The sequence below is a fragment of the Ochotona curzoniae genome, unplaced genomic scaffold (assembly GCF_017591425.1).
Source record: "Ochotona curzoniae isolate NIBS_2020 unplaced genomic scaffold, NIBS_Ocur_1.0 contig_78, whole genome shotgun sequence".
Lineage (NCBI taxonomy): Eukaryota > Metazoa > Chordata > Mammalia > Lagomorpha > Ochotonidae > Ochotona > Ochotona curzoniae.
In genome coordinates, this window is record NW_024466559.1 from 5,659,645 (window position 1) to 5,682,255 (window position 22,611).

The following is a 22,611-nucleotide window of genomic DNA, read 5'->3' on the forward strand; positions in this document are numbered from 1 at the left end:
GGAATACAGGACCTTGTGTCTCCACGTTGTGTCCTCTGTCCTCATGAGTTTTCTTGGGCTGACTTTGCATTCCTTATTGGGTGCCCCTGGATAGCCCTGACCCTTCTAGATGATTCCATATTGTAGCAACTCGGGCTCTCAATGTCCAAGACCAATCAAACCAAGTTTGCAGGTGACTGTTCTCTTGGAGCAAGTGTTAACTTTCACATGAATTTAAGGGTATAGCTGAACACATAGGAATCTTTTGAAAACAAACAAATCACAGTGTTTTTTAAGATACATGTCACCTGCTAGGTACATGTTACTTTCCTTCTTTGCTTTTTTCCCCACGAGGTACGTGATCTCTGTGCTTGCATGTGTTTGATAGAAGGGAGAGGTACTCTGTCCGTTTACAGGATCCGCAGCTGCTGCTGGCACTGTGTGGTTGAGAAAATTCGTGGGAGCTCCCTGGAGAAACAGGGCCAGGAGTCAGGAGTGCAAAGAGGGTGTGGGCGTCACCTTTGTAACCCAGTCAGCTGTGTCCTGGACAAGCAGGAGGCTGAGGGTGGTTGGGCAGTTGCAACTAACATCACTGAGTCGTTTCGGGGGTCACTGTGACCCAAGGCCCAAGGCAGCCTGACGTCATAGAGGCCAGAGTTTCATAGGACAACATCAGGCCATGGTGGATCAGCCTCTGGCACTGCCGTGCTTGCCCACAGAGCCTCCAGGTAGTCAGGGATACCTGCACTAGGGACGTGAAGTACGTTTTCTGTCTGTCTGTTCCCTGGGAGGGCCCAGGTGGAGGTGAAAAAAATAGGGCTGAGCCCAAGCCACCTGTCCCGGAGCTAAGGCCCTGTCCTTAGCCAGTGCTGGGCCAGGTCGTTCCTTGCTTTTGTTCTCATCCCTCTGGGACTCCTGAGATTAGGTGTGTTGCTTGATTGAGGAGAAGACAGTAGATTTGGCTTTCCTGGCTCAGCCATTGCTGCAGCTGAGGACTCCTCTAAGTTTTACCCTCTGGAAAGCAGCAGAGTTCACTTACTTGCTCTCTTGTAGATGATTCTACTAAAAACAGCAACAGTGACAAAACCACAGCTCCTGTGGTAGGGCCAGAGATCATGCCTTGGAAGTGCATGAACCTAGACCCAAGAAATAAAGAAATAAATTTTAAACTGGACAGGTATGTCTCACCCAATATTTTTGCAGATGGAGAGCAGGGCATCAAGTCAACTGACAATGCAGTTACTTCAGATTAGGAGAGAGTTTGGGTCAGACACTGTTGGCTGAACCAGATCCAAAATATCGTGGCATTATTTTCCAGAGTGTTCTCTTGACAATGACAGGCAACTCCTGGGAGGTGAAATTCCCAAACACTCTCACTACATTCGAGCACTCACATTCTCAAAATTGTTCTTTCCATGACACTGGAAATTTTTAGGCAGCACATGGGGAAGACATGTTTTTAAAATTTTCATAATTATATGACATTATTTTAACAAGTGTGGGAGAGATAGATGACCCAAAGAATGAAAGAGTCAATGAATCCAGAGACACTTCCAAAAAAATCATGGGAAAAGGAAAATATTGTGATGCAAATATCTTGAAATGCATGGTTTGGAAGGGCCAGAATTGTGGTGATAGTGGGTTGAGCTGCTGCCTGCAGCGCTGGCATCCCAGATGGATGCCAGTTCGAGTCCTGGCTTCTCAACTTTCAATTCTGCTCCCTGCTAATGCAGCAGAAGATGGCCCCACATGGAAGATCCAAATGGAGTTCCAGGCTGGTGGCTTCGGCCTGGCCCTGACCTGGCCGTTATGGTCAATTGGGGAGTGACCTAGCAGAAACAAGATCTCTGTAACTCTTTCAAATAAATAAATATATGTCTTTTTAAAAAAAGTTCAAGGAGAGTGCATATTATCAAAAATGCATGGATTTTCATTTTTTTTTTGGACCAAAATACACTTATGCTTTCATTTCATTTCTCTACAAATATTTTGAAGTACCTTTTTGTTATTGCATGCTGAGTCTCATTGCTTAAATTGTAACCAAGGGGGTGAGGACATCAACTTTTTAAATGCCTTTAAAGAGTATTCTTGAGTCATAACACAGCAGATGGAAGGATAGGCCTAGAACAACGTCTGTGTCTTGTGTGATGTGTGGAATCAGAGGCCTTAAGGTGAAGACCAAGACAGAGTTCAGAGTGGGAACAGTGAAACTTCAAATAAGGATTCCCACCCCTGCTGAGAAAACACAGGCCAGTTCAATGTCCCGGTCCAGTGTGTTCTCAAGACCTTTGGCATCTTAGGGTTTGGCACATTGTTGGATTGGTCCTTGCCGTGGGATTTACCGAGAGTGGGAGTGTCCCAGCGGTCAAGGGATAGACCTCTGCTAGGGACCAGGCAGCACTGACACCACTCTGTATTTCTGAATTATGCAGAATGGGTGTGTTTGGCTGGTTGATTGGCTATTTATCTTTATCAGAAAGGCAGATCAGATTTCCAGAGAGAAGGAATGACAGAAAGAAAGTTCTTCCATCTGCCAGTTCACTCCCAAAGTGGCTGCAACAGCCAGAGCTGCATCTATCCAAAGCCAGGAGCCAGGAGTTTCTTCTGGGTCTCTCACACAGGTACAGGGTCCAAGGCTTTGTGCCATCATTTACTGCTTTCCCAAGCCACAAGCAGGGAGCTGGATCTGAGGCAGAGCAGCCAGCATAGGAACTGGCACCCATAAGAGATGCCCATGCCACAGGTGCAGGCTTAACCAACGGTGCCACCATGCTAGCCCCTACTGAGGACTATTTTTAAGCATGATTTTATATGGGAACACAGATGAAGTCACCAACATCCAAATGGCCCTCAGATGAGTATGTGGCTCTTTGGAGTGACCCAGGGTACTGAAGAGGACTTGCTAATCTGGTGACCCGTTCTGGAGGGCTTGGAGGAACATTCTGGATGCATAGCCACAAACTGGTTATCCTTTTTGTGTGCCTTTGAAAGCACATCTGAAAATGCTGAGGTGTGATGTATTCTCTCAGTATCTGCAGGGTCCAGGCCATAATGCTCCTGGGAACCATGACAGAGTTTAGCGTGACTGTGGAGGCAAAAGTGCCTGTTAGCTCGAGGTTGGAGAGAACCCCCACGTCTCATGAAAATGTGAGATGCGGCACTTTTGGCCAGCCAAGGCTGTAATTATGTTAATCGGACCACTTTAAGACTGGAATTTGTTGTTTTAAAATGTCTCCGTGTTTTTATTATTCATGACAATGATCCAAAGAAATTGAGTGGAACGCCAATCCATTTCCATGCAGTATCACTTTGTGGTTACAGCATCCAAATGAATCAACTGTGGAATTGTTGCATTTTTAATTTTCATGCAGAATTATTATCGAAAGATAAATACGCATATACATGGCCTATCTTAATGACAGAAAGATTACCCAGGGACAGGCATTTGATGATGCAGCAGTTAAGATGTGTTTCAAGTGCCTGGGTTGGAGTCCCGGCTCCACGTCCTCCCAGCTTCCTGCTAATATGCACCCTGGGAGGCAGCAGGTGGCAGCTCAAGTGTTTGGGTCCCTGCTCCCCAAGCAGGACTGGGTTCCAGGCTCCTGGCTTCAGCTTGACCCAGCTGTTGGGAGCATTTGGGGGAAATGAACCAGTAGATGGAAGATCTTTCTCTCTCTGTCTCTTTGTTTCTGACTTTCCAATAAGTAAATGTATTTTTACATTAAGTGAAATATGTCTTTTAAAAATATGAATATTAGATCAAGAGAACATATGTGTGCCCCATGGTGTCTGGGTACCCAAGATAGATACAAGTGTGTGAAACTCCCACAGGGATTGGACATTAGATGTATTGCTCTGAACATGTGACTGCTCTGTCTTGAGCTTGGATTCCTGGCATGTCTTTGGACTTTTCTATCTCCTCCTGGATAATGTCTCTCTTGGTCTTTAAAAAGTTGCACCTTCTTGAAAAGAATATGTATATGGATTTTGAAATTGTTCACCCTGAAATCAGCGGGATTCCATTTTCCTGCATAGTTTGAAGCCTGTGATGGTGCCACATGGTGGTGCTACTCCCTCAGCTGCACTCTCTCCGCGGAGCACGCATCCTTCTTGGTGTCTTCCTACAACTGTATTCAAGGGGCTGTACCCACGGTATATGTTTGCTTCTGCTCGGAGCCCACTGAGCTGGCGCATGAGCATTGGCGATGTTTATAGCCACACTTAGGCATCATACTTTCCTTCCTGCAAACCCTGGCTCATTGGATCCCCCGCCCCTAGGAGGCAAAGGGCAGAACCAATTCTTGGACTAACCTTGCAGGGAGAACTGTGAACTCCAAGCAGTTGTGTGCCAGGACCTCGATTCTGTGACTGAGAAACATCTCAAAAGGGGCACCTGAGCCCCCGGCTTCATAACCTGGGGCTCCCTGCACCAGCTCTGGCCGCCTCCCTTGGATACCATGGTGGGTAGGGCCACCAATCGGTAAGGGTGACTGAACCATTTTAGGAAATGTTTGGGAACCCACGTGGGGATGCCAGTGGACTTGGGAGAGAGACCATCAGGATGCAGCCAGCATCTTCCGCCCCCTAATTCTAAGAAATCCCAATATCTGTATTTGCACCTAAATCTTCCGATCCTCTCTGGGGGAAATGTTGCCCCATTTTTGCTTTGCAGGAAAGAAAAGAAAGAGAAAAGATGACATTAGACATGGGGGAGGGGGTGGCAGCATGGCACAGTGGGTTAAGCTGCTGCCTGCAATGCCAAAATCCCAGAGTCTCAGCAGCTCCATTTCCCATCCAGCTTTCTGCTAATATGCTTGGGAAAGCAGCAGGTGTAGGACCAAGTCCTAGGGCCCATGCCACCCACGTGGAAGACCCAGATGGAGTTCCAGGGCCCTAGCTTTCGCCTGACCCAACCCTAACTGTTGTGGACATTTGGGGAGTAAGCCAATGGATGGAAGATTCTCTGTATCTCTCTCTCCTCTCTCTAACTCTTAACTCAACCTTTCAAACAGAAAGAAAGGAAAAACGAAGGAAAGAAGGAAGGGAGGCTGGAGGTAGGAGTGGGCTGTGAGGGCAGATGAGCCATGCTGGGTGCAGCCTACGGCTCACTTTGCTGTCAGTGCTAGTCCTGAGCTTTGCATCTTTAACTTGTCGGCAGTGTCTGCCCCTTGCCTCGTGGGGGCGTCGTGTCCTAGGGATCCGGGCTGTTGTCTCTGTGAGCCATACCACACGTGCGGCATGCAGAGTTCACTCCAGGGTGGGGCTGCTCAAGGGCCTGGCAGTATGTGCTGGGGTCACAGGAGCAGAGCCTGCTGCCGAGGAGAGCAGTGGGCTGGAGCCTGGCAAGGATCCCAGCTGTTTGGGGCAGGGCAGGATGCTTTCCAGGGTCAGCCCCAGGATTCATGCAGACTTCCAAACTGGTTGTCTTTGAGGCTGTTATTTATCCAAAGAAAGCAAAGCAGTGGTTTTTGCTGATGCTCTCGGGTGTCAGGCCAGGTTTGCTGGCGGGCAGGCAGGCTGGTTGGCATTGATATCTGAGCTGAAAGCACACAGAGGTATTCCTTTGAAATGGAGCAGTCTGGCGGGGGCCCCTAGATCCATGTCCTGAAGTCATCTCCCCCACCCCCTTCCTCTTGGCATGACTGAGGCCCATGTCGGTCCACCTTTCTCCTGGGACTCCTGCGCCATTCTCTAAGGATGGATCTGAGCAGCAGCTTTCAGAACAGGGCAGGCCACCACAGTGATTTCTGGACACACTGAGTTTCTTGAGCTCCTGATGCCTGTGTTTTGGCCTAGGATAAGTCCCTGGACCCGGATGCTCACCTGGGAAATGGGCATGACAACCTGTATCTGATAGGTATGACCACAACTGAAAGGGATCCCAAAGCAGAATCAGTAGCAAAGCTTCTGGGACCCGTGCGGTGGCAGGACAGATAAGGCTGGTTGCTCCTGGTTGCTCCACTTCTGATCCAGTTCCCTTCTGGTATACCTTGAAAAGCAGCAGCAGATGATCCAAGTGCCCAGGTTCCTATGCCCCTGTGGGAGACCTGCAAGAAGCTCCTGGCTTTAAACCGATCCAATTCCAGCCACTGAAGTAATTTGGAGAATGGGCCAGTGCATGGAAGATTTATCTCTGTCTCTCCTTTTCTCTCTATAAATCAGCCTTTCGAATACAAAGAAATAAATCTTTAAAAAAAAAAAAACAGGATGCTATTTTTTAAAAATAGGAAAAAATATTTTTTTCCTGATCCCCACTATTTCTGGCTGATTGAATCAAAATATTTACTGATAGACAAAGTCTAGGTTAGTTATGGTTACCAAGCACAGTTTCATAAGGTCACCTTTTTGTTTTCTTTTTCTAAGTTTCATTTATTTATTTGAACGGCAGAGGAAGAGAGAGGGGTCTTTCATCCTCTGGCTTACTCCCCAGATAGCCCCAGATAGATGTAACAGCCAGGGCAGGACCAGGCCAAAGTCAGGAGCTTTATCCAGGTCTCCCTTTTGGGTGGCAGAGGTCCAAACACTTTTGATATTTTGCCCAGGCCATTGGCAGAGAGCTGGATTGGAAGTGGAGTAGCCAGGATGTGAACCGGTATCCATATGGGATGCCAGCACCACAGGCAGTGGCTTTACCTGATACAGCGTAATGCTGGCCTTTGTATCTCATTTGTCATCCATCACCTTATCAACTCCCTCAAGTGCACACTGGCCAGGGCCCCATGGCTCTGTTTGGTTCCTATGTCTTGAAGACAGATGGGACTCCAGGAAAGGGACACCCTCAGACATTGATGCAAAGAAGATCAGGTCTACCATCTGTCATTCTGTAGGTCTAACCTGTGACGTGCGATGGCTGGTAATGTGTGAATATACATCTACATTTGTGAACACATGTGTGTCCATGTGCGTCTGTGAGGAATGGCAGTGTGGCGTCCGTGTGTGAGAACTACTGAGCAGCAGGCAGCCTGCCTGAGTGCAGTTGTGTCTTGCATCATAATGGCTATGCATGTGGAAAGAAGTCCCCTAGCTGTCAATCATGTCACAACATCATCGCCGTCTGAGCTGCCTGGTTTCTCAGAGCATACTCCCTGTACTCGGGCATGCCCGACTGTACATGCTGGTGTGCCATCTGAGTCCCTGCAGTTGATACAACATGAATTCTGTTCCTGGTGGAATTAGTGTTGCGACAAGTTGGTGAGTTTAAAGAGCCATCTGGCTAATGAGCCTCAGACCAGGAGCTGTGCCAGTATCTTTTTGTTTTTCCCTTTACTAGAAAAACCTGAACCTTTCAGTGCAGGGGACTCAGGGACTGAGGGCCGAGAGTCAGGCATCCCTCTCTGATCCAGACTAGGAAGACAGTTGGAAACTAGACCTCTCCCCGGACCACTCAGCAGCCCTGGGATGCGAAGTCCTCCAGCCTTCTCCACCGTTTCTCTTCACTCCATGGTGTGGAACAGGCACTGGGAGACAGCAGACATACGCAAAATCGTGAGCACCATACAGCTTTGATAACTGTGTGTTAGTAGCACCCTTGTCCTGTTATGATTACTAGTTGTTGATTTCTTAGTGTGCCTGATGCAGAAATTAAACTTTAGGTGGGCACATGCCTATAGGGTCAGGTGCTTTGGGGTTTCAGAAATGCCGTGTAGATCTTGGAATATGCTCCTAGAGGATACACAGAGGTGAGAATGCACGGAACAGCTACCTAAACTTAGGGAAGCTCTTGGCTCCCATCCTCCTAAATCCTCTACATTCAGATAAGAGAAGTCACAGTTTTCCTGTATATGTCACCAAGGGCAGTGCCCTTGAGACAAGAGCCCAGCGTACCCTGTGAGCTGTGGCTCCTGAAGAGTGTGTGTATGTTAGGCGGGGGACGGCCCTGACAAGCCATGGTAGAGTAAGAACCGTGACAATCACATAGAGCCTTACAGTTTCTTCTGCAGCATGAGTGTTGACGAGCTGAGGCGGAGGATCTTTCAGGACCACCCTGGGGTGGGATATGGCACTGGAAGACTCAGAAGATGCCAGCTGGGAAGCCCCGGGAAGGGTGTGGCAAGATGGAAGGACTGGTGTCTATCCAGGAAGTGGGAGGAGGAGGCAGGTGCAGATAATGAGCGAGAAGGAGTGGTTTGAGCCGTGCCCACAAAGGCTGGAAAGAAGATACTGTGCCACAGACTGTAACTATTTCAGGCACACAAGGAGCTTGTCCTTGGCCTGGCACCCAGGGAAAGACTGGGCTACTCTTATCTGCCTCATGGTTTTGCGGAGTTATGGACTGAGGTTTGGAAGTCATGTGATTTCTTTAACGTTCCTTGTTTCTTCTGCCCCGAACTGTAATCTTTCATCATTGCTGCTGGGCACGCACCTGTCTTAAATACAGCATCAGCCACTGACTGGCCTGTGGCTGTCTTGAGAATTCAGTCATTTCAGCCACTGTTGGCCGGCCTTCTCAATGGGGGACATTCCACTTAGGAACTAAAAAAGAGACATGAATGACCAGAGTTACACAGGATTCCAGCAGTCCTTACTTCCATGTATAAGCACTCTTTGAGATGTTCTTTTTGCATATGCATTTAAGTAAGAAAAAAAAAGTCAACAAGGAAATGAATCAGAAAGGCAAAGAGGCATACTTTTCACAACACCACTGGCGTTCAGAGAGCGCAAACACTGTTGGCCTGCTGAATGGGAAGGAGGAGCCTGTGGTCAACGTGGTCAGGAAAGGGCACTCCAAGCCGACCAGAGCTGTTCCTGACGGAGAGCATGGAAGCCGAGAATGGCTTTGGGCTGCTTGAGTCCAGCTTCCGGAGGCTGCCGTGCCCCGTGCCCCTCCCATGGAGCCAGTACATCTGATTGGCTCTTGCGGGGGTCATGCCTTCAGAAATGAGCTTGTTCTGGTCTCATAGGCTTCAGCACCTGCTCAGCCACAATGAGAGATTCTCTCGGAGGAGGTAGGGCTGGGGTGCAGCCTTCACCAGGCTAAGAGGGACCAGCTCCACAGCCGCCTTTCCAGGAAAGTCTTACATTTGATTGCAGGAAATGAGACCTTGTGTTACACAAACCCTTTGTGTTTAAGAGACTTTTAAGAAAATCCAAACATGGTATTTTTTTTCACAGCCCCTTGTCCTCTTGCTGGCCTTTGCAGTGGCCACCATCAGCAGCTCCCACCTCCTCCGAATGTTGCTTGGGACGCTGCCTGCATAGCCACGGAGTGCTTGCCTGGCAGCCGCAAGCCTGTGCCACCACCCACTGGCCTTGAGCTCCTGGCACGTCACAAATTCTTTTGGTCGGCAAGAGCGACCTCCGAAAGCCTTCAAAATGCACAAGGCTTCCCAGAGTGCGGTAGCCCGGTGTGGCAGGAGGCCAGCAGAAGCTTGGAACCCAAAACTTAAGTTTCCTGATTGCTGGATTCCCAACTGCAAAGCTGCCGTCTCCCCATACCCATTTCCTGGGGGGCTGCTCGGAAAGCACCAAGCAGGAGGTGTCTCCAGGACCCACCTGCAGACCAAGGCAGGTGTTCTCTGTGCTGTCTTGATGCCTGGTGCCTGCTCACTCCTCCCACCTGGCCCCAGGAAGACAGCAGCTGTGCTAACAATGGCTGCACCCCAGGGTGGGGTGGGGTCTCTGGGGACCACCTCACCTCCTCCTGTGTTCTGCTCAGGGCTCTGGGTTCCTGGGTCTTTCGGGCGTGCTCATGTCCCTTCACTGATTTTTCCAGCTTGCATGGCCACCCGGGGCCGACTGGCTAGCCAGCAGCAGGCTGTTTAATGGCTACCATTCAAAGTTCAGCTTGGAGACACCCGGGCTAGTTAATGAACACCCAGCGCCTGTGGTCCCTGCCCAGCTCTCCCAACACCTGCGGAACAAGCTCGGGTTTCCTCCATTTGCCAATCCCACCCTCCTGACCCCGCTCCACTCCCTGCCCAGGGCTTCAGAAAGTGGCAGCCGCAGGGGCAATGAGAGCTGAGCTGAGCTTCCTGGGCAGCACCCTGCACTCCACAGAGATGTGTTCTGACTGCCAGCCTTCGAGGGAGGCCACCACTAGCACATAGGGAGAGAGAGAGAGAGAGAGAGAGAGAGAGAGAGAGAGAGAGAGAGAGTGTGTGTGTGTGTGTGTGTGTGCGCTTTCTTTGCGTTTGGGCCAGCTGGTTGTCTGTCTGAAGGACACCCTTTGCCTTGGGTGAAGTCATCTTTGTGCTGTTTCTTTGGCCAAGCACCCATTCACCTGGTCTCGCAGCTCCCTGGCGCTGGCATGCGTGCCTCACCTATAAGCGGCTGCTAAGGGACTGAGTCACCCCCGTGGTGGCCTGTGGTTGGATGTGGGCTGAGGTTACTTGGTGACTAATTTCCAAGGGGAGGAGTGAGCGGCCTTTGGCGTGGGGAGGGCCCCTCCTCCGCTTCCTCCTCCTCCTTCTCCTCCTCCTCCACCTCCATGCCGGCGGCAGCTCGGCTCCCAAGTCTGGGCACAGCCACCACAGTGAGGACAGGCTTCGCAAGTTGTGAGCACTCAGAGTGGGGAGAGGCTTCTGTGGGTGTGTGGGAGGGTGCTTCTGCATCCCCTGGGATGACCTTGCATCCACTGGAGAGCTCGCTGTGTAAGACAACCCGGTGCTGGGCACGGGACTCGGAAGCAAGGCAGCCACGCCGTGGAGGGCTGAGCCAATGGTGCGAGTGACACAGGTGGCTCCCCTGGGACAAGGTAAGTGACTTCAGGTCTTGGAGGATCATGATGGAGTCTCTCAAGGACCCTTCCCTATTTCCCCCTCCTCCTGGTCGGGGTGGGCAGCTCCATGGTGCCGCCTGCTGAGTGGGATGTTTATAAATTGTGGGCTTGGCGGGGATGGGGGGATGGCAGGGATCGGCAGCCATGCAGGCTACGTGATATTCCTTTTTCCACAAGGTGTAAGGCATATAGATTTCACGGGCTACACAAAAACCCCTGACAGCTCCTGAGATCACGTGAAGCAAACACTGGTTTTGCAAACACTTGTTTTGGTTTGTTTCTCCTTCCCATACTAAAGGTTCCCTCTGTTTTTCACACAAGTGAGAGATGGGGTTTAGCTGGTGGTGGGTGTGTTGGGGGACAAGGAAGCTGGTTCTGTTTTTCCCTCCAAGCTCGGGGAATGGATCTGAAGCTCCCGTAGAGGTGGCTAGGGGCCAGCCAGTCCATTCACTGGGCCGTATACTGCAACACTGCCCGGTCAGGCTCCCACAGCAGCAGCCCCAGCTGTAAGAGCTAGAAGGAAGCAGGCTTCAGCCAGCAGAGGTTTGAATGGAGAACGGGGATTCTGGGCTCTGCCTGACGGAGCAGCTATGGGGGCAGACAGGCTCGTCCATCCCCGGAACCAGGGTCTCCAGGGTGGAAGGATGAAGTTGCCACAGGATCAGGCTCAGGTGTGTGCAGTATTCTGATAAGGGGAGAACCTGGTTGGTGGGTTTAGGTTTGTCTCTGTCTTGGTGTCACGATGGAACTTTCTGAACTCAGATCCGAACATGAGTGTTGGGGTTTTCTGGGCAAGAAATGTCAAGGATGGAACAGATCGTGAAGTTTTTAACACAGAGAGGGGAGGTGATGGGGGTGGCTGGTACGTCACAAGGAGTGGTGGGGGAATCAGGGATTCAGGCCTATTAACGTGAACAGTAACTGTATGTGTGTGAGGGTATAAGTGTGGCTATGTGCGGAATGTGATGGTATATAAAAGGGTTGTGAGGGTGCATAAATATGTGTGTGACTGGGGGTATGAGTGTGTGAATGAGGGGTGAGTATGGGCAGTGAGACAGGATGTATGGGTGTGTGTGACTGAGGGTGGATATGTGGCTGTGTGATGAGTGTCTGTGTGTGAATACATACATGAGTGAGTGTGGGTGTGCCCCATCTGTTTTATCTTGTAAGACTGGTGTTATTTATTGTACGAAGCTGTTGTCAGAGAGATCTCCCATCCGCTGGTTCACTCCCCAGATGCCTAGGGTAGCCTGGGTTGAGATAAGCCAAGTGTGCAAGCCAGGAACTCTGTCCAGGTCTCCAGTGTGGGTGACAGCACCCCAAGTACTGAGCCATCACCTGCCATCTCCCTCAGGTCACATTAGCAGGAAGCTGGAGTCCAGAGCCAGTGCCAGGTATCCTGCTATGGGATACAGCTGTCTGAACTGCTAAACCAATTCCCCCCACCCCGCAGTCCTGGAAGTTCTCACTCCATATTGCAGTGCAACAAGGACCCAGTGCGTATTTAGTGCCAGCAAAAGGAGTATTGGAGACCAAAGCAAAATCAAACCATGCAGCTGCCTGATTCTTGGCAGGTGGCTGGCATGAGAGGCGGGAATTGTTTGACGTCTTGGATTGGGGCACTTCCTGGCCGCCCTGCATCAGTCAGTCAACCACGTGTCCCTCTGGACCACTTTTTATTGAGTAGCTGAAGGCTGAAGTCTGTCCTTGCTAAGAACTACACACAAAGTTTCCAACTTCCGAGTCTGCACAGCCGACCTCTAATTGTGTGTGTGTGTGTGTGTGTGTGTGTGTGTATGTGTATGTGTTCGGCTCCCCTGTGGTTATTTGAAGTTTTCCAAGCAAAGCTGATAACCCAGCATGGCCACCGAGGTCTGTCCATACCCTGGCTGAGATCCTGCAGGTTGGCACCTGTGCTGTGCTGAATGTTGGCTTGTTCAGTGTTCAGACTGCCACTCGCTTCCCCCAAGCAGTGGCCAACAATGACTCATTTATTTTAATTAACTATCACATTTCTCTGATAATATCTATACTAGACACCAGTGAGGCTAATGAGATGTCCCTCTAATGTGCTTATTTTTAATATTTCAAGTTTTTAAAGATTTATGTCTTTGAAAGGCAGAATGATAACAAGAGGAGGGAGTCTCCCATTTACTCCTTCACTCCTAAGGTAGCCAGGTCTGGGTCAAACCCAAAACCAGGAGGAACTCAGGATGCTGGGCTGATCCGGAGCCATGCAGACTGCCTGTGAGGAATGCCCGATGGACGTGCTGACTGCATCAGTGAATGTATATGATAAGGAATAGGGACTCTGTCTCCCTCCCCGCCCTCCTCCTGGTAACCCTGCTACATCTCTCTTTCTCCATCCCTCCCCCCCTTGCCTGGGGCGGTCTCATCTGTGCATCCTGGTCCTCTCTCCTCATCCGTGCTCCAGGCACGTACACCTTGCAATCTATCACTGCTCCTGTGGGAGAGGCAGGATGCGGAATGTGGACTCCCATCCTGATACACATCACGCTTGACTTGGGAGCCGGAGCTGCCTGTACCTGCTCTAGAGCCATTGGTGGCGGGGGTGGAGCTGGGGGTAAGGATTCGGGGAAGAGAGAACCTTGAAAGAGCACAAGGGCGAGTTCTCCCACTGAGTTGGTTCTCCAGTCCCTGTTTCTCCCAGAGGAGAACACAGGGAAGATGCGAGCCCGAGTTCTACGGGCACTCACTGGTGCCACCTGCTGGGAGCGCTCACCTCCTGTATCCTCATCTCCCTGTCTCTCAGATGCCAACTTCTGCCAGGCACAACACATTGGTGGAGGGATGGAGCTTACCAACTTTCCTTGGTGTTTTTCCTAGATCAGCTTGGAACCCGAGAGAGTCAGGTTACTGTTTACCCAAACAAGTTTTTAAACGCATCTCTAGCACCAGCGAGTCATTTGACTCATGTTTGTTGACTGTCTCTAAGAAGTTCTGACCTCAATAAGCAAACCTCGGCGCTTTTTTTTTTTAAGATTTATTTATTTTTATTGGAAAGGCAGATTTACAGAGAAGAAGAGACAGAGAGGAAGATCTTCCATCTGCAGGCTTACTCCCCAGGCCCCAAACAAGGAGCTGAAAGGAAAGTGGAGCAGCCAGGATGCAAACTGGTGCCCATATGGGATCCTGGTGTGTGCCAAGCAAGGACTTTAGCCATTTTAGCTACCATGCAAGGCCCTGAGCTTTGTTTTTATTTTTGTTTATCTCAAACCCCAACTGACAGAGCTCCACATGAAGTATATTTGTTGTTTGAGGCCATTATCCACAATGAACCTAAATTCAGTGACTTGAAACTCTGCAGGTTCATTATCTTGCATATGGGGAAAGACAGAGTCCCCCAAAACAGGTTTTATGGCCAAGATCACCCACCCCTCTGCAGGCCCTGAGGGAGAATCGAATGCCTGGTCTTGCCCAGCTCCTGGGGGCACCTGCTCCCTTCTGTTCCACCCTCGAAGTCAGCTGCATGTGGGACACCTCTGGGGTCTTTCTGTGTGACCCTGCTTCTGACACCACAGCTTCCCCCCAAACCCCCAAGCCTTCTTGCCTTCCTGGGATTACACCAAACCCCCTTGGGTAACTATTGGCCTAGCTCAGCATCCTTAACTTCCCCAAGTCTGTAAAGTTCCCCAACACGATGGAAGCTACCAGAAGGGAAGGTGTGACCACCTTTCAGGGGAAGGGGAGCATTTTATTCTATAGACCCCACCTCGAGGCCGCACGGTCCCTCACACTGGATATTGAGGCCCACATTCTAACTCCTGGATGTATTTGCAGATGCAGAGAGAAATCGCTTATGCCAGAGGAGACGGCGCTGGATCCCGACCCGGATCAGCCGCTCATACTCCCCACGCCATCCCGAGCTCTCCACCATCCACACCTGTGCCCCACTCCATGCCTCCCTCCCCATCCAGGATCCCGTACGGGGGCTCCCGGCCCATGGCGATGCCTGGCAACGCCACCATCCCCAGGGACAGACTGTCCAGCCTGCCCGTGTCCAGATCTATGTCGCCCAGCCCAAGCGCCATCCTAGAGAGGAGAGACGTCAAGCCCGATGAGGACATGGCGGGCAAAAACATGGCCCTGTACAGGAACGAGGGTTTCTACGCGGACCCCTACCTCTATCACGAGGGGCGCATGAGTATAGCCTCTTCACACGGAGGCTACCCACTGGATGTCCCCGATCACATCGTCGCCTACCACCGCACAGCCGTCCGCTCGGCCAGTGCCTACTGCAGCCCCTCCATGCAAGCCGAGATGCATCTGGAGCAGTCGCTGTATAGGCAGAAGTCCCGGAAATACCCCGACAGCCATCTGCCCACGCTGGGCTCCAAGACGCCGCCCACCTCCCCGCACCGGGTAGTGGGTGACCTGCGCATGCTGGACCTGCACGGGCACGGCGCCCATGGGCCCCCACTGGCTTTGCCGCCTGACCGCGCTTCACCCAGCCGCCAGTCCTTCAAGAAGGAACCAGGTACCTTGGTGTACCTGGAAAAGCCACGGAACCTTCCCGGCTTCGTGGACCTCGGGCCACCCCTGGTGGAGAAGCAAGTTTTTGCCTACAGCACGGCTACGATCCCCAAAGACAGAGAGACCAGGTAAGGTGTGGGAAAAGTGAGGGGTGGGAGAGGGAGGGAGAGGAGCAAAGGGTGCACCCGCAGCCTCATACAGGGCAGGGTATGTGTGGCCAAGCCGTTAGCAGCCAGCTGGCTGCTGGGTGTGAGTCTGACGGCATTGTATTATCAACATGCTTCTAAACAGTTACAGGGGGAAATGGGACTGCACAGATGCTTGTTCAGACAAACAGATCTGGGACTGGCAGCCCCTGACCTGTCCCTAAACACACACAGTGAGGAGTTCAAGGTGGAGATACTTGATGGGCACTTGGCATTTTTCCGTGTTGATTGTAGTTTTGTTGTCTTATCAGCGTGCCGCTCACTGTCTGCTAGGAATGCTGACAATCTGAATGTACATGAAACTAGCAGATTCCATTTCACAATGACAAAATCAGTCAAAACAAACCTTTCAGGTATTTAAAATACCCCTTTTAAAAAATAAAATGTATTTATTTGAAAGATGGAAGGACAGAGAAAGTGTGTGTGTTCTTTCAACTGGTTCACCGCCCAAGTACCTGGACCAGCCAGGTTGGGGCAGACCAAGACCAGGAGCCGCCAACTCCTTGTGGGTTTTCTGTATGGGTGCCTGGCTCATCTTCTGCTGCCTTCGCAGGCACGTCAGTAGGAAACTGAATCAGAAGCTGGGCAACAAGGACTCAGTCCCATGCCAGTCGTCCCACTGTGGGATGCTGGCATCACAGGTGGGGGCTTACTCCATGACACCACAATCCTGGTACCTGAAATTTTTCTATAGTAATTTACCTGTTCAGAACCTTCTTACTGGCAGCACCACAGCGCCAGTCCCATTAAGTAAGTGCTTTAAAAAAAAAATAAAACCTACAGCTGGAACCAGAGCCACCTGCACCACCAGATCCACCTTGTAGATAGCAGAGGTCCTGCTGCTGGAATCTGCCACCTTAGACACATCCCACTGTCTCTCCCCTGCCAGGTCCTGGGCATGCTCTGGCCGGCCCTGGCATCTGCCTTCTGCCCAGAGGTTGACTGTTATTTCCAGCATGACAAATCACAAGAAAAATGGGCTAAAATGGTTCAGGCTCTGCTGAAATAGATTATCATTAGCATGTTACTCTTCTGATGCCTATGATTCCGCATTTTGTGGGTTTTTTCCCTTCCCCCAAATGTGAGGCTGTAACACAAGAATTTTTATCTCACACATCTGATCTAGGTGACCCTTCACTTATTAATCAGCTGTGTCTCCCAGAAGTGGAATCAGGGTGCTTGGGTGTGGGTGGGCTGGATAGAGGGTCTCTCATTACTGTGTAAACCTACATACACACAGTGCACTTCTGCAGGCACACATACACATGTGTGTTACCCCACACACACATGCCCATGCTCACCCTCCCTCCTCCTCTGCAGTCACTGTCGCTCAAAGGTCAAAAGCCACCCTGTAACCCCACTCAGGCACAAGATAGGAGTGAGCATGGCTCATTTCTAGCAAAGAACATGAGTCTGGAAATTGCTACCCTCAGCCCTTCCACCTGTCTTCCCCTTCCCCACCTGGGCTCATGAGAACATGCGGCAAGATGAGACCTTCAGGGCTCAGGCCAGACCTCCTCCCCTCCCACTGCAGTTCTCTCTTGTGACATACATGCTCAGTGACTGGGCGACAGGGAAATCTTGCTGAATGTTCCAGAAAGATGTGCTTGTCAGCAGCCATCAAATCTGAGAGCTGTCAAGAGCCAAGTGCATGCTGAGGGGCTCCCAAGCTCTGTACCATGTGGTCATCGTGACGTCCGCTAAGGTAGGCGACTCTGCCATGCCTACTCTACAGATGCAAAAACTGAGGTCTCAGGGCTGGTATGTGGCCCAGCATGCAAAGTCATGTGATTGCCGGCCTCCTATGTGGGCAAAGGTTCGAGTCCGAGCTGCTCCATTTCAGATCCAGTTCCCTCCTAATGTACCTGGCAAAGCAATAGAGGAAGGCCCCAAGTGTTTGGGCCCCTGCCATCCAATGGGAGATCCGGATGAAGCTCATGGCCCCTGGCTTGGGCCTGGCCCAGCTCCAGCCTGTTGTGGACATTTTGAGAAGTAAAGCATGGGATAAAGGCTCTTTTCTATGTCTGAGACACAGAGAGGATGAGGAGCTTAGAGAATGGCAGAAAAGTCCAGGCCCCTTAAAGAATCTACTCGGCCCTTCCATCTGGGGAGGGAAACTTCACTGACAGAGAAGTAAGTTCGGGAATGAATTCTGAGCATTGAGTCCAAATCCTTCAAAAAGAACTGGTTCAGGATTAGAGACTATGTAACTGCCCCCAAGGGATATTTACAACCATAAACGCAGCAGGATTTGCATAATTGCACTGCTAAATATATACATGCCACTTAAAATATAACCGCCCTCGCTGGTAGGTTAGCACAATTATGCACAAATAGGAGAGGAAAGAAAAGGACATTTCTTGGTAGATTTTATTTTTTAAAAAAAAGTCTCAGGACTATGTCAAAGGAAAACATTTTAAAACAGAAATGCCAAGAACAATTACCAAGACACCAAATTATAGTCCATTGTCTCACCTGCACCATGATGTGATTTTAGAAATATGAAGTTTCTGAGAGCGCTCTAGAATCTTGACCCTCTTAAAGTCATAACTTCCTAAGCACGGGGTATAGAGGGCAGAATCAGTTTCAGTTCAGTTTCAACATAGGAGAAAGCAAGAGGGTGAGTGTACTTTTCCATTATTTTTTAGATGTATCTGTTTATTTGCAAATTAGAAAGAGAAACATTCCATCTTCTGGTTCATTCCTAGATGGCTACAATGGCTGGGCCAGGCCAAAGCCAGGAGCCAGAAGGCAGGAACTTCTTCTTGGTCTCCCAGTTGAGTGCAGGGGCCCGCGTCTTCTGCTCCTTTCCCAGGCACATGAGCAGGGAGCTGGATTAGAAGTGGAGCAGCCAGAAGTCAAAACTGTTGCCCTTATGAGATGCAGGCATCACAGCTCTTCTCACTGTGGCACAGCACCATCCCCCAGCACCAAAATATCTTTCAGCCTGGGTAACTGGAGGATGGCAGAGATCAGAGAGGAAGTTCAATTGACTTCAAAATGAAGAACACAAAAAGAAATCACTTAATATTATTTCTTACATGTAGTCATGTGCCATATCCTAATGAATTAGATATGTCTTTTTTTTCTCCCTCTCTGTTTCATTTACTGTTTTTTTTTTGTTTGTTTGTTTTGTTTTGTTTACCTTATATGAAAGGTAGAGAGACAGAGATCTTCTATCTACTGGCTTATTCCCCAAATACCTTGAACAGCAGGGGCTGGGACAGGTCAGAGTCACAAGCCAGGAACTCTGTGTGGGTCTCTTGCCGGCAGTGGAGGCTCCAGGCCTTGAGCCATCACCTGCTGCTTCCAGAATATGCGTGAGCAGGCAGCTGGGATCCAACACAGAGGAGCCAGGACTCCAACCAACCCAGGCATTCTGATCAGGGATGACCATGTCCCAAACAGCAGCTTCACCACTGTGCCTGATATGTGTTTTCTATTAAAGCATGCTAAACATCCTGGTGCAATGGCTCAATGGCTGAGTCCTTCCCTTACAAGTGCCTGGATCCCAAAGGAGTTCCGATTCATATCCCAGATGCTCCACTTCCCATCCAAGTCCCTGTGTGTGGCCTGGGAAAGCAGTCGAGGACTGCCCAAAGCCTTAGGACCCTGCACCCACATGGGACACCCAGAAGAAGCTTTTAGCTCGTGGTTTTGGATCAGCTCAGCTCCGGCCATTGCAGCCACTTAGGGAGTGAACCAGTGGATGGAAGAATTTTTCCTTTGTCTCTCCTTCTCTCTGTAAATCTAATCTGCCCTTCCAATAAAAACAAGTTAGACACATGTGTCCTAATGACAAATTATATCTAAGATATGGTGTAGACATGGACAGGACAACACTTGTGGCCATGTGGGGCCACGGGCCTTGGGGAAGAACAATGAGAGCACCTGTTGTGGCTTTCAGGAAGCTTTCCCTTGTCTGAGCTGCGCAGAGATGAGGTCGCTCTACCCAGAAGCCTTCCCTCATCAGCAACTCCCTAGCTGTGAGTGGGTCTGAAGGGCCAGGCATGGCTGCACGGGAGCTGGTATAGAAAGTGTTTTTATGGAACTGGCTGTCCAGATTCCAGGGGACTCCTTGCACAGGGACAGGTGACTCATCCTGCTCATATGTCAGAGATGCAAAAGGAGTTTCCTAGAGGCAGTCAGTCAGCTTGGACCCAGGTCTTGTTTCTCTGCCACTGCTACCCCCTTAGAGGGGCTAAATCTGAAGCTTGCCCTCTCCAGGTGCCCTGTGTCTGATGAAGGAGAGGCTGTGTGAGATGAGGATGTGATTCCGGGTGTACCTGTCAATCTAGAGCAGACTGCCAGGCCTTTGTTCCATGGGAAAGATGACAGAAGGAAGACTTCCATGTGTAGGCCGAAGCCCACGGGCTCACTGGCTCCTAGAGTCTGTCCACCTCCCCTTCTCATTGTATGAGGTTTACGTGTTTTCATGCTGGTAGCTTTGAAGGATGCAATGAAGCCCTGGCTTAACCAGAATGTCCAAATTGCACCTGATGTTGTTAGAACTGGCAGAGCAGGGAGGAACTCCATCTTGTGCGCTGAGCATCAGTGATCTACAGAGAATAGCTAAGTTCTTTCCATCCTGCATGAATGGTCAGCGTGAGCCCCATCAGGCAACACCTAAGCATCTCTCTATAATGAGGTTTCTTTTATTTTTATATCATTTGAAATGGGGAGAAAGAGAAAGCCACCTTCTCCTGGTTCATTCCCCTTAATGACCACAGCCAGCCGGGAAGGAGACTGCCAGGAGCCTGGACCTTCATCTGGGATTCCCAGCTGGGTGGCAGGGACCCAAACATTGGAGCAGGCACCTGTTGCCTCCTGGGGTGCACATGAGCAGGAAGCTGGATCACAGGTGGAGAAGCCAGAACTCCAACCAGCTGTTCTAATGTGGGTGTCACAAACAGTGACTTAACTGCTGCGTGAGATGGCCATGCCAAAACAGGACTCATCAGCCTCTGCAATGTGGACAGCTTGTGTCTGCCAAGGCATTGTGCTGTGCCATGTGGGAGACCAGGACCAAGCTACCCACCAAGTCATGCCCCAGCCAGACAATGAGTGCTGTCTCCAGGCCCCTGGTGGAGAAGCATGTGCAATTGGCACAGCTTGATGAAGCAGGAGTGAATACCCGTGCTTCAAAGGCATTGGTTGTGAGTTCCGTAGAACATGTGCCAGAGTGCAGTGGTTCTATCCTGGCCATCTTGGGGAATATGCTAGTTCCCCTTGCTCTCGGTGTAGTCTCTCTGCCTGTGAGCCATGGCTAGAGAGGCTGTGGCTTGTATCCAAACTGCCTGGGTTCCAGGTGCAGCTGTAACATTTGCTGGACCTGTGAAAATGGAAGCAATGTCTATTGCACAGAATGGACAAGCTCGCTAGGGTGCCTGCCTGGTGCCTTGGCAGCAACCTGCTGTGCCAGCTGCTCTCCTCAGGGTGCTTTCCAGGGTCGGGGTTAATGCGCAGAGATGGTGAGGGGAGGGACTTTATAGAAAGCACCTGGGGTTGAAGGTTAAGAGAGTGAAACTAGATAAATGGGGGGTACAACTAGCTAGACTTCTTCAAATCCAGGTTAGAACATTTCGAGAATCGAATCCACTTTGTGAAACGACTGGTTGGTTGATTTCAAAGGCAGAGGCAGAAACAGAGATCTCCTAACCACTCATTGGTTCATTCCCCAAATGGCTGCATGTTCTCCCTTTAGCTCTCACACAGGGTGACAGGAACCCAAGTACATGAGCCATCACCTGCTGTTTCCTAGGGTGCTCATGAGCAGGGAGCAGGGATGGGGGGTGAATCTGGCACTCACACCCAGGCTCTCCAACTCAGGATGAAGGCATCCCAAGTGGTGACTCAACCTCTGTTCCAGATGCCTAAAACCACTTTTTCTTGCCACATAGGAAGAATGGTCAGGGTTGCACTTTTTTTTTTAAGATTGATCCATTTTGGGCCCGGCACCGTGGCGCAAGTGGTTAAGGTCCTCGCCTTGCACGCCCGGGATCCCATATGGGCGCCGGTTCTAATCCCGGCAGCCCCGCTTCCCTTCCAGCTCCCTGGCCTGTGGCCCAGGAAAGCAGTCAAGGACGGCCCAAAGCTTTGGGACCCTGCACCCATGTGGGAGACCCGGAAGAGGCTCCTGGCTTCAGATCGGCATAGTATCGGCCGTTGCAGTCACTTGGGGAGTGAATCATCGGACGGAAGATCTTCCTCTCTGTCTCTTCTCTCTGTATATCCGCCTTTCCAATGAAAAAATAATAAAAATAAATCTTTAAAAAATAATAATAAAAAAAGATTGATCCATTTTTCTTGGAAAGGCAGAGTTAGAGAAAAGGAGAGGGAAAGAATGAGAGAGATCTTCCATCTGCTGGTTCACTCCTCAAATGGCTGCAGGGGCCAGAGCTGAGCCAATCTGAAGCCAGGGCCCAGGAGCTTCATCCTAGTCTCCCATGTGTATGCAGAGGTCCAAGTCTTTGGGCTAACCTCAGCTGCTTTCCCAGACATATTAGCAAGGAGCTGGAACAGAAGTGGAATAGCCAGGACTCGAACCAGCAGCTCATATGGGGGACAATACAGATAGAGGCTTAGTTTGCTACAACATGTCACTGGTCCCTGCACATTTTCTTGGGCCCAGGGGTGAAATGATGGGCCAGGTTTAATGCACTCTTTGAAAGTTGGATCTGGGCTGTGTTTTTTAATCCTGGGCTGGTGGGAATGCCAAAGTTGTGTTCAGGTACAGGACAGCCACCTGACTCATGCTGCTTCCCACGGGCTGTTGTTTGGGTCAGTAACTGTTTATGGGCTCTGCTGTGGGCTTCTGGCCTTTGCTGGATACAAAGGAACTCAGATGTGGTCTCAGGATATAAGCAACATAAACATGAAGACAGACATTCATGTTACAAGGTTCATATAAAGCTATAAACTGGGCCACTGTCAGGTGCAGGAAGCTACTGAGCTACATACGCCTACCAAAGGCTCAGGTGCAGGGAGTGGCCACAACAGTGGCATTTCAGTCAGCTTTGCTTATTCCAGGAATACTCTTGCCATCCTAAGAGGAGGTCATTTTGTTTCCCAGGGAAGCTGGGAGGAAAGAGGCAGATGTCCTGTCTGATGCCTCCACCCTCTGGCCTGGGCACATGAGGCCATCTCTTCCCACCATTGTGCAGTCTAGCCAGGACATTGAGACACATTCCCCTTCAAAATAGGGAGCAGCCATGC

At 50.4% G+C, this 22,611-nt stretch overlaps 1 protein-coding gene across 6 annotated transcripts in view; it reads left to right on the forward strand.

Moving 5' to 3' along the window:
* Nucleotides 1–22,611, forward strand: part of KIAA1217 (KIAA1217 ortholog) — a 208,892-nt gene that overhangs the window by 143,398 nt on the left and 42,883 nt on the right. For all 6 annotated transcript variants that reach the window (XM_040992532.1, XM_040992537.1, XM_040992533.1 and 3 more), the window contains exon 5: nucleotides 14,498–15,318. In XM_040992532.1, the coding sequence (XP_040848466.1) occupies nucleotides 14,498–15,318 (821 nt within the window). The remainder of the gene's footprint in view (nucleotides 1–14,497; nucleotides 15,319–22,611) is intronic.